This window comes from Colletes latitarsis, chromosome 6 (genome assembly GCF_051014445.1).
Source record: "Colletes latitarsis isolate SP2378_abdomen chromosome 6, iyColLati1, whole genome shotgun sequence".
In the NCBI taxonomy this organism is placed as follows: Eukaryota; Metazoa; Arthropoda; class Insecta; order Hymenoptera; family Colletidae; genus Colletes; species Colletes latitarsis.
This window is the reverse complement of record NC_135139.1, coordinates 6,581,644-6,594,822: the sequence shown is the minus strand read 5'-3', so window position 1 is coordinate 6,594,822 and position 13,179 is coordinate 6,581,644. Positions and strand designations below refer to the sequence as shown.

Sequence of the window (13,179 nt, the reverse complement as noted above, 5' to 3'; positions counted from 1 at the left end):
GACTCCTATCAATTGACTATACTTTATCAATTTTAGATAAATCTAAAAACCCGCACAGAGGCTTAAAACCTTTGATAATATAAATATTTGCATGGCTAATAATGTGAAGCATTTGTAGTTTATGATAAATATTTTAACATTATATGCAATTGTAAGTTTCAGAAATACTATTATTTCTTTTTAAATATTTCCAACCCCCTCCAAATACTTTCTATAATATTCCAAATTTGTGTAGAATGTATTTGTTTTATTCCCTTGTAGCAAAGTTCGATTTACTCGAAATGTGATGTGTTACTGTGATCTAAACATAGATGAACTTGACGTGACTAGACTCACATGCTGTGAGAACAGGAACAATCATCTCTGTACAGAGTCGAAAGGTCCTTGGCATTGCTGACGAAGTTCCTACAGCAAAGTCCACCAGAAAGATACGTTTCATTGTGATATCTGAATGGCACGGTTAGCAAGTGCACGAGTGCCATTTCAACCGAAGTTATCCAGCGTCCTGATGACGATGCGCTAGAAATTCCGTTAAATCATGTATCTCTCAGGGACGTGTTTTAATGACAGAACAGAAAAACTGCTTTAGCATAATCTTTAATTAATTAGTAATTTCTCAATCGGTTATTTGGCTGGGCGAATCGAATGCCGTACTTACAACGACGAATTTCTTGTTAGATATCAACGACTATAATGGTCCTTCTTGCAAAACGAAGAGATCGTTTGATATCACTATTTCTTACATTCAGTTATGTGCTGCTAATTACCTACAAGATTTTTCAATTTAGATAGTTCTTGAGATTTATATAACTCTTACAACATACATGGAAATTGGATTTTGTTCGCCTTCGTTGCAGTGAAATATGGCCCCCAACGCGATTAACGAAGAAATTTTTTTTAATAGTAAAACACGTGTAGTTCTTTATTTAAATTCTGCTGTGTCCCACGGTAGGAAGTTAAGCAAATCAGGAAATAATGCTTAAGGGGGTATCCTAGTGTAGACGTCAATTTTTTACGTGTTTTTTGAAATTTAAAAGAAAGACTATCACACTTTTGTATCGAATTTCATCGCACGTTTTTGGCATATAATAAATAAGTATATATTTTTTGTGTAAAAATGACAGTTATTTCACTGGAGCCCCTTTGTGTGCGTTAGGTAACAATGATAATTATACTTCGATTCATAAATATGAATTGTCTAGTTTAACAATGTCGGAAATTCAAGTTGTGCATTCATAGTTCCGTCATAAGGGCGATGATATTTACTATGTATTCGCATTACGAGTCGTACCAAAGTTGTAACATTGATGTTGTAACTCCAAGTCGTTTGACGAAGCAGCTTTGAGTTACTACATCGATGTTAAAACGACGTTATGATTATATTCTGAATATTTTGCGAATATATCACGACAAACATAAAAATAATTTCTGAATTGATAATTAATCTTTCGGTTAAATTACAGATTCAAACCACAAGTCTACCACAAACAAGGTACCATCACTGGGGTTAAACGGAAAGTTCGTAGCGTTTCTAACAAGTGACATTAGTGAAACTCGTGACAATTATCTTTTTCATTTAATGAAACAGAGATATTAAAAATATAAAACAATACTGTATACAACCATTTAAAGCAACTTAGACGAAACAATCGTTAAGATGGGCATCACATGACTTGTTTTTGAGACAAGTGACTACAGAGGACGAAAAATAGATTTTATATAACAACGTTATATGAAAACTGCAAAAGAATTGGCATTAAACCCACAGAAAATTTCATTCAATGTATTCTGCGGAAAATTTTTTAAGAATAAAGAGTCAGTTAATTAAATAAATATTGCTCCTAGTTTAATCAATTGAATGAAAGAATCAAAGAAAATTATTTCGATTGAAAAATTTAATTCAATACAGAATTGCAGAAACCACTTAGAGCAGTTCATCGTTCAAAAAAATCGAACGTTTTTTGAGAAAGGGATTACAAAGTTGTCTGATAGATAAACCCAATATTTATTTCCCACAAATATAATACGTTTGAATATTACTTTTTTGCTATGAACTTTTCATACAATCCAATAATTTTTCTAACTCGCGTCACTCGAAGGTTGTTAACGCTTTAACAGCCGCATACTTTTTATAAACTACATTCATTAGCATGACGCGACTTGACCTTCTATAACATCTGTAATACATAGATGTTAATAACGTAAAGTTTGTAAATAATCGTGTCTGTATGAAACTATTCAAGGCAAGAATTTTCTTTCACATTATAACTTCTGATGATTGTATAATTACGTATTTATTAACAGTTTAATAAAACTTCTATACAATTTTATCAGTTACTAAAAAATATTTTTCTCCTCATTAAATGCTTTATACATAGATAACTGTTTCTCCTAAATAGAGGACGTAATTAATTATACTTGATCAGAGTTTGAAAAAGACAAACAGATCTTAAATTCGTATAACTCTTATTTAGCATGTATTATGTTATCTTTGATTTTCAGTTTTATACAGATAATAAAAACACGCTTATTGTGCATTTTTAAAGCTCACGGTGAGACAGCACAAAGAATCTCTCCAATCGGTTGACAATGTGATAAGGTATTACAAATTGGATATTCCTAAACTTGTGAACGCATACTCCCTCAAGTAGAAATTTAGAGATCAACGTTACTAAATTGAAGTTAGTAGTTGTGATAACGTAAACATTATCACCGCTAATTTATCAACGGAGGATTAGAAATTGAAACGGATAAAATATCCCACGAAATAATATCGTTTGTACGACACCACGAACGAGATACCTCGCGAGTCTGTTTTCCAGTACTTTAACAGCTGCTATCACAGATACGTGACTTTGCCAGCCAGACGTCATCGGCTGCTGACACCTGTACTGTCATTGTTCGAACAAATTATGAATTTGTTCAGGTTCGACTCTTATGTCATACGTTCATTATGCCACCTCTAAGTTTATAATTTCTTTATCGATCTACGGAATTTAACTACTCAACTGTGCGTCGCGATAACAACATTAATCCAACGATAAAGGAGAGTACCTTTAATAAAGTGAACTGATCTAAGCGAACAAATCGTGTCTCACAACGGAGCACCAGAAACGCTGTGCAAACAGCACCGTAGCGAAGAATGCAAACACGGTTCGAAGAGAGGACGCCTTGCACCGTTGCATCGCGGATGCATCTTATAGCAGAGACTAGGGGAGACTCATCCGCGAATCTCCGCTGCTTCTAATGCAGGTGGGGATGCAACGTTCGTGATTTTCCGACTATATAAAGGCAGATGCGCCGTGCATTCTTGGTATCACGTATTGGTCGTCGTTTAAGGACGAAAGGGTCAGGAATCGAATCGTTCGCACGAAGAGTCCTCGCAATGAAGACGGTGGGTCTTGGTTGCGCGTGAAAACGAAATAAGTCGCAGGAAACGGGGGAGCAAACGAACCTGTTGGTTGTAACACCGTCGCGCGTTTATCGTTTGAGCGAAATCGTAGCGGGGGAGGGACGGAGAGCGAAGATTTCGGGGCGCTGACAACCGAAATTATTTACGTAACAGTGAAAGTGAAGAGGACTGTGACATTTGTGCGTGCGCCGACGTTACACGCACCCGATGATTAATCGCGAAATTTCGTCGAACACCCAACCTGTCGTTCCGGGTACCGTTTGCGACAACATTGAACCGGTCGTCTAGTCACTTTCGTTCTAAACGCCAGCTATAAAGCATTAATCGATCGACGTGTAACCTTCGTTAGCCAATTCGCGTTATTTTCATATTTTCATTAACCACTTAACATTTATTCATTTTTGATGGTTTGAGGGGCCATTCTACCTTGTAGGCAAGAAAAAAAGATGTTTGTGATTTTTTTTTTTTTGCGGGTTATTAAAGAGCGATTAATTCCGGGTTTTGTGGATATATTTATTATATATTTAACTATATTTACGAATTTTTGCAACGCATAATATCTATTGATTACGCAGTTTTTGTTGATTAACAAACAACTGTTTTTACGAACGGCGCCCGACTGTGTAGGTAATATTTTGCGAACAAGTTATTCGAAATACAAAATCCAAAGATATTCTTAATATAGACGGTTCTAGCATGAACTAAAACCTTTTCAAAAAAAACGTAAAATGGCACAATGGTAGTTATTTTACGGAAAGGTACTGAATATTTTCATATATTCGGTTGCTTTTTTATTAATAAAAGAAAAAGTATTGCATATATCGCAGTTATCTTAGTGCATGCTATAGAGAGACCAGTTCTATAGATACTACATAAATTTGATATTGATATCTTGAATCTACACAGTGTCGAAAAATGTAGTTTCGAGAAAAACAGCTTTAAAGTTGTAAGTCCAGTTGTTATATATTTCAGTAGGCTACAATTTCGTTAGTTTTCCGAATTTCAATTTAATATTTGGTAGATATATTTTCGAGACTACATACTAAAAGAAAACGCAAAAAAAAATTCGATTTTTTTAATCCCACAAAGTAGAGAGGCCCCTTAAGACAATTGAAGACATAATGAAAATATAGTACTTTGTTTATATATTATTTCTAATTTTATTTATCGAGTTTAACAGTATTTGTATGGATGATATTTTCGAATGCCTGGTTTAACTTCAGGTAGCGAAAAAACGAAATGTATATATTATTCATTCAGAAGTAGAAATATGGACAGGATAGTACGCAATTTATCTAATATCAGAGAAATGTTTCATTTCCTTAAGGGGCGACATTCATGCAAAAATCATCTACCAGTAGTTTTCAAAATATAATTTCAAAAATTTTGATTTTGACAGCCATTTTGATACAAAAATTTAGAGAAAAATTTATTGAACCGAGTAAACTATGTTTGTTATATGTTTATATGAAGTATTAAATGTAAGCTTAGTTATTGTTGATATATCTCAAGCAATATGCAAGTAAAACTTTATTTTTACGAGAGTTATTTAAAAAAAGAGGAATATTTGTTGTTCCAAGATACGTACAGTTAATAAAAAGTACTTGTAATTTGTGACGAAAAATAACTTTAGAGTACAAGTAAGAAGGCCTAAAATGGTGAGTATTGAGTTATTATAATAATTATCTCTACAAGTATTAAGAAATTAAATCTGTTTTGTGAAAACTCTTTGCACTGTATTATGTTGGGTATTATTTCATTTCTAGTAATTTTATATTTGATATTTTGAAGGCCTTCAATGAATTCGATATCGTTTTTGTATTTAACTTAATTTGAATAAGATACTTTGATGGAAAAATAATTTTTGTTCATTACTTTTTATTCATTTAATGTAGATCAAAACATAATGAAAATAAATACTCTATCACGGTGCTTCTTAACATTTTTAATAATATAAATTCATATATCTCGAGACACGAGATAAATTGAAAAATATGAAACATAAATAATGGACATTTAACGAGCATTTATTTAATTTACTTAATTCAATTCTTATATATTGTTATTTGTAGAAATTTTAATGCAAATATTTCTATTAAATTTTATATAAATTATAATTCAAATCAAAATGTAGTATAATTAAGGTTCAATGAGTTACAATAAACTTTATATACAAGGGTAATTTATTTTAAAATAGATTTTGAAAAGGATTTAAAACTAATTTACGATAGTATTATTTGACAAACACTTCAAATTTAATTTTCATTTAATGTTTACTGTTCGTGTGAAAACAAATTCTGTGAAACGAATGATTTTTCTGATTCACAGAGCAAAACATAAATTTACGAATCAGAAAAACTACCAATTTCAAATGTTTTATAATCTATAAACATAAATTTATGTTCGGCTCCATGAACCAGAAGAATAATCTTTTTTAGAAGCTTTACGTTTTCACAAAAGGAATAAAATAAATTTTTGTCTTATTCTATGATCTACAAACATCGTCTATTTCATGTGTTTATTATTTGAAAATTTTCACGCCAACGAAAGGACTCATCATCATTAAACATAAAACCTTATCTATATACAGGGTGTTCGGCCACCTCTGGGAAAAATTTTAATGGGGGATTCTAGAGGCCAAAATAAGAGGAAAATCAAAAATACAAATTTGTTGATGGAGGCTTCGTTAAAAAGTTATTAACGTTTAAAGTTCCACTCGTACTGAATTTTTTTCTCGAAAATGCGCAAGATTTCGGGGGTATGTCTATTCACAAAAAATGATTGTAATTGATCCCCGCAACCGAAAATAATTTTTCTAAAACGATTTGAAATTTTCTAATTTTGTCGAAAAATTTCACGCCTTCTCGAATTTTTTTCTCGAAATGGGTAGGATTTCAGGGGTATGTGTATTCACCAAAAATGATTGTAATTGAGCCCCGCAACCGAAAATAATTTTTCCAGAACGATTTGAAATTTTTGATTTTAATTGTTAATAACTTTTTAACAAAGCCTCCATCAATAAGTTGGTGTTCTTGATTTTCGTCTTATTTTAGCCTCTAGAATCCCCCATTAAAATTTTTCCCAGGGGTGGTCGAACACCCTGTATAATAATATATGGCTCCACGACCTTATACAGATCGTTTGAATTGATCAACTAAGGTTATATTTAATACTTCATTATAAAATCCAATAAACATAATTCGTAAATTAGCTCGATACTCGAAACAAAAGGACCAAGGACTCGAACTCAGAATGTTTAAAAAACCAATCGAAAGTTTTGTCATGACGCCCTCTTCGCTTATAATTCTTTTGTCATAGACAAAGTAGAAAATATCAAAACTCTAAGTCTATCTTCTTACGATATTCACTAGAACGTCCAATATACATAACAAATTATTACATACGGTGTGCAGTTAACATATGTAAATATTGACACAAATCAGTGACCCAAATATTGTGCGATCCCTTCGTGACCTTAAACCATCTATTCATATTCAACACGCGACGCAGAACACATTCAAGGCGCCATTTCTATTTGGAAATTGCAAATGTACTTTTTTAAGAAATTCATGCTACGCATTGCACATACGAGAACATGGCTTTTTACGTGTATAATAGCACGATGTCGTGAAATTTTGTTCCTCATAATTCGAGGAATTTGGCTTTAGGAGAAGAATTTATTAATACTCAAGCTTCTTGCAGTCGGAATTCATCCAAGATTGTAAGACTAGAAAAAGATAGAAAGAATAGAAGAATAACTAGGATAACTCAATTGATAAAATCATTCAATGAGTGAACAATTATGGCACACATTCTGATTCATAACAATGCAATCATCTATTACGTGCTAACTAAATAATATAATCGTCGTTGAATGAAATTATTACCCGTTTAAAAGTATTGTCTCGTCGAAAACTTTCGACGAATCCATATTTTATGTTCTCATATTCGAAATGTCGTATTTGGTGACATTGAAAAATGATTAAAGTTTTGAAAAGCAACTTTTTTTATTTTTCAATATTTTTGCGAACGATGAAATATTTTGAAAAGACATCTACGGATCTTAAAATCAGTTTAAAGATGAAGGCAACACAATGTTAGTACGATACTCTTTGATTTGCACAGATCCTAATCTTCGTGGCAGCGATAGTAGGAGTTCTCGCGGCGCCTCAAGGTAGTCCAAATGATATCACGATCGTAAAGCAGGAAGAATCGAACAACATCGGAGTGGGTGGATATCACTTTAGTTATGAACAAAGCGATGGTCAAAAGAGGGAAGAAACCGCAGAACTGAAGAACGAAGGTACTGACGATGAATCCCTCGATGTTTCCGGTAGTTTCACATTCACATCGCCAGATGGTCACACTTACAGGTAAAGTATTTGTATATCGAAAGAAAGTATTTTAACACTAGATTTACGGGCATTGATCGCACGTATATTTATTGATACCTTTCATGTTGACGATTACCTTAAAATACGATTTTTCTTTTAATTAGAATATGTATCCATGTCATTGCATCAAACAAATTCAACATAAGTTGTTAAAAAATAATATTTACGCGCTCTGCAATTTTAAATATGGAACTGACATCCGTCAAATTGACGGCTTCCGTAAATTTAGTATTAAATGATATCTGTACGGAAATATTAGCTTTCAATTATTTATAAAGTTTTCAATTATGTTGGAAAAAGTATATTCCTAAACAAGAAATGATCGTCCCTCACTCTTCATTTTTAAGATATTATTCTTATAAATTATTTTAAAAGATTTGTGTATAGAAATATTAGCTTCCTTTATCAAGTTTTCAATTATGTTGGAAAAGACATATTCCTAAGCAAGAAATGATCATCCCTCACTCTTGATTTTTAAGATATTATTCTTATAAATTATTTCAGAAGATATCTGTATGGAAATATTAGCTTCGCTTATCAAATTTTCAATTATGTTGGAAAAGGTATATTCCTCAGTAAGAAATGATCGTCCCACACTCTTGATTTTTAAGATATTATTCTTATAAATTATTTTAAAAGATATATGTATGGAAATATTAGCTTCCTTTATCAAGTTTTGAATTATGTTGGAAAAGGCATATTCCTAAGCAAGAAATGATCGTCCCTCACTCTTGATTTTTAAGATATTATTTTTACAAATTATTTTAAAAGATTTGTCTATGGAAATATTAGCTTCCTTTATCAAATTTCCAATTATGTTGGAAAAGGCATAATCCTAAGCAAGAAATAATCGTCCCTCACTCTTGATTTTTAAGATATTATTCTTATAAATTATTTTAAAAGATATGTGTATGGAAATATTAGCTTCCTTTATCAAGTTTTGAATTATGTTGGAAAAGGCATATTCCTAAGCAAGAAATGATCGTCCCTCACTCTTGATTTTTAAGATATTATTTTTACAAATTATTTTAAAAGATTTGTCTATGGAAATATTAGCTTCCTTTATCAAATTTCCAATTATGTTGGAAAAGGCATAATCCTAAGCAAGAAATAATCGTCCCTCACTCTTGATTTTTAAGATATTATTCTTATAAATTATTTTAAAAGATATGTGTATGGAAATATTAGCTTTCTTTATCAAGTTTTGAATTGTGATGGAAAAGGTATATTCCTAAACAAGAAAAGATCGTCCCTCATTCTTCATTTTCAAGATATTATTCTTATAAATCTTTCAATTTTTTGAATACAGAACTAAACTAATCTAAACTTGATTTTGTTTGCAAGATAATAAGGACGAATAAACAATTCTATTTTCAAAATAAATTATAATTGCACATTCGTGCTTCTCATGGAAGAGCCCCTAGCAATAGACAACCCAATATTCGCGTACGCTGAAACTTCATGTTATACAGATATGTAAACCTATAAAATAAGTACGTTTATAATTTTCTTTCTCCTCCATATTTTAAATATTTGTAGGTTTGTTTAACGATACAAAAACAAAACAATGAATTTTCAGAATTTTTGTTTGCGTACAAACACACAGGGTGTTCAGTCACCCCTGGGAAAAATTTTAACGAGAGATTCTAGAAACCGAAATAAGACGAAAATTAAGGATACTAATTTGTTGGTTGAGGCTTCATTAAAAAGTTATAGAAACATTTCCGGCCACACAGTATATTTTCGATAAAGAATGTTTTCTCGAAAGTGCGTAGGATTTTGAGGATATGTGTATTGACCAAAAATGATTGTAATTAACCCCCACAACCGAAAATAATTTTTCCAGATTTGAAATTTTTTTTTTCGCTGAAAAATTTAAGCACCCCTTTGTTGACTTTTCTAGAAAATTTGTTTTTCATTTCTAATAAATTTGTTTGACGTTCTACAGAAAAGTTGTCTAACACTTTTTTGTAGGTACTCATGAGCTCTACTTCCATAGTAAATTTCATTGAGATATGTTCACTATTATAGAAGTTATTAACGTTTGAAGATTAGGCCATTTTTGTGAGGTTTTTCTGAGTTCACGGTGTTAAGGAACTACTTTTCGAATATTCTTGAAATTTCTACATATTCTTCACTAAAATACGCATTGTTTGCATTTTGAAACATTAAAATCCTCCAATCGGCTTAGAAGTTATGATGTTTTAAAGAATCGCATGTAATTTCGAGGAAGCATTTCTGGCCAGAAATTATATTTTCGGTAAAGAATTTTTTTTCTCGAAAGTGTGTAGGATTTCGAGAGTATGTGTATTCACCAAAAATGATTGTAATTGACTCCCGCAACCGAAAATAATTTTTCCAAAACGATTTGAAATTTTTTAATTTCACCGAAAAATATCAATACCTACTCGAATTTTTTTCTCGAAACTGCGTAGGATTTCGGGGGTATATCTATTCACCAAAAATGCTTGTAATTAACCCCTGCAACTAAAAATAATTTTTCCGTAAATGATTTGAAATTTTAAAATTAAATTTATTAATTACTTTTTAACGAAGCCTCAATCAACAAATTGATATTTTTGATTTTCGTCTTAATTTGGCCTCTAGAATCTCACATTAAAATTTTTCTCAGGGGTGACCGAATACCCTGTATATGTATATCGACGAGATTGTAAAAATAATATGGAAATGCATAGTAATAAATAAGGATAACCAGTTATACTAAATACGAATAATCGTTTACAGGGTCGATTATACTGCCGATAAGGATGGATTCCACCCTACTATCAACCTTGTTTCCAAATAAACTAATCTAAGAACTGAAGTTCTGCGTTACCAACGTTACCTAGGATTTTCCGACCATCGATACACACAAATATAAGTGCATTACAATACTCTGTACCTTAAAATAATGTGGCACGCGATTCACTGACCGATAAACGCGATCAAGAAAGGTATCGACTATCGACTCGAGACAATCGATTCTTGCTCTCCCCGTCTTCGTATATCCACGTTCTTGTATCTTATCGCATTTGCTATCTTTTTCGTTCCGTTAAAACATTGGGCCTGCGATTCAAGATGAAACGCTGATAATCGTTACCTTACATCGTAATAAAGGTGGTGTGTGAAATGGAATGGTTGTTCGATTCCGTGAGCAAACGCAAAAGAAATTTAAACTAAGGGAGAATTTCTAGAAGATTAAATTTCCAACGGTATTTTTAGTTACGTTAAAATAATTAAAGGTGCGCGTGAAACTATAAAGTAATAAAAAAAAAAAAGAAACATGAATTCGTGTAAATATTCGCCAGTATGGACGGCTATGACGATAAAATGCATTCCAATTTCATTTGTGAAACGTGTGCCAATGCGCAAAATATGATTTATGCTATCAGTTCTGAGAAACTACAGATAAACATTTTGAACGAGAGTCGTTAGAAATTACGAACACTATCCAACTCATAGAGGGGCGACGACGAAGCACTCATTTGCACGCTTTAGAATTCGCGTGAAAATGAGCAATTTTTTTTTATACACCTACCTATATGTATGTATAATAAGACACGAGTCGTGCAAATAAATGTATACACAAACAGAACATCTTATGCCTTACCGAGTTTAAACTACCATACTTGAAAGCAAATGTATCTCGTGAGAGCAAACATTTATATACTTTTAAAAGTTACTTATCCTTATACTTAATTTCCTTATATTCCTTTCATTTCCTTACTTTTCCCCTGCGAATTCTGTCAGCAACAGAAGAAAATCTTAAAAGATTCGCTCATATTATTAACAGTATAATTAATATATTTATATATTTTTAAAAGTTACTTTTCCTTATACTTAATTTCCTTATATTCCTTTCATTTCCTTACTTTTTCCCTGCGAATTTTGTCAGCAACAGAAGAAAATCTTATAAGATTCGCTCATATTATTAACAGTATAATTAATAATTGTATGACTCAGCATGATACGATTATTAATATGCTTATATCGATGTTCGAAGACACAATGAATAAAGAAGTTTTCAGAAAAACGTTCCTGATAAAGACTTATGAAAATAGAAGACAATAAAATATAGGTTAACTATTCTCTATTAATCGAACGCTTGCATTTAAATCGAATAACCTTCCTAACATAATGGCTAATATACAGGGTGTTCATCTGGGAAAAATTTTAATGGGAGATTCTAGAGACCAAAATAAGACGAAAATCAAGAATACCAATTTGTTGATTAAGGCTTCGTTCAACAGTTATTAACGTTTAAAGTTCTGCCTGTAGAACGGCAATCTGCGAACAGCTGCGTACGCGTGATAGTGATTCTCACTCAGAAAACTATAAAGCTATCGATACGTCAGTAAGTAGAGTCTCTCATGCTGAGTGAGAACCACTATCACGCACAAGCAGCTGTTCGCAAGTTGCCATTCTACAAACGGAACTTTAAACGTTAATAACTTTTTAACGAAGCCTCAATCAATAAATTGGTACTCTTGATTTTCGTCTTATTTTGGCCTCTAGAATCTTCCATTAAAATATTTCCCAGGGGTGGCAGAACAGCCTGTATAATAAAAAACCAAACACTGCAGTGCATCTCTCCCCTTACCTATGTGATTATTATACGAACCTGCCTAACTATAAATCTAAAAAACGGCATGAAATTTATATTGTTATTTTATCATTATATTAAAAATATTGAAGTTCATTCGTTCCAAGTATTATTAAAGAATCAACATAAGTTTGAGGAGGGAGTAAACATGTTAATATTCGTATTGAAAGCTCGAATTGCCCTGAAACAGAGGAGGGATGGTTGGCATGTATGGTACAATCATATACAAAGTACATACATGCACGAGCCAGTCAAAAAAGCAAACTAACTACAACTACAGGCGAATACAGTGACAAAGTAGTAACAGGAATGACTATCCATCCTCATCCGAAAATGAAGATGAATAACCATTTGTTGCAGCCCACTCTTGAGACAGTTTATCAGAGCCTCTTCAACACATGGCCTGTTCTTTCTTCGGGCGGTTCTGGCTAAGCCTGAAACTTGATACTAAGCTCGAGATGCCGTGTAATACGCAGTTCTCTAACAATTCCAGGAATCGTTGTCGAAACAAGCCTGATGAAACTCGAGCCGGACGAACGTTTTAAGGGGGGCCTAACCATGAGCGAGAAGAGCAAAGAGCGACTGTAAAGCCGCGGAGAATCGAAAATAAAACCAAAACAAACGGTACCATCCGTTTGGATTAGCTAAAGTTTCTTACTTACTTACTTACTATATTTTTTGGATGCGATACTAGCTCTATGGGCTCCGTAGTAACACCATTTCTCGTCGATCTTCTAAATCCCCTATCTCCCATCTCACCACCTGTTCCG

General features: G+C 32.5%; 1 protein-coding gene across 1 annotated transcript; it reads left to right on the top strand.

The window, feature by feature from the left end:
- The first annotated feature begins 3,248 nt into the window (after positions 1-3,248).
- Cpr28 (cuticular protein 28) lies at positions 3,249-11,401 on the top strand. The gene is made up of 3 exons (XM_076766756.1): positions 3,249-3,394; positions 7,538-7,785; positions 10,552-11,401. The coding sequence occupies exons 1-3, from the start codon at positions 3,296-3,298 to the stop codon at positions 10,610-10,612; spliced, it is 408 nt and encodes a 135-aa protein (XP_076622871.1). The 5' UTR covers positions 3,249-3,295; the 3' UTR covers positions 10,613-11,401.
- The last annotated feature ends 1,778 nt before the right edge of the window (positions 11,402-13,179 follow it).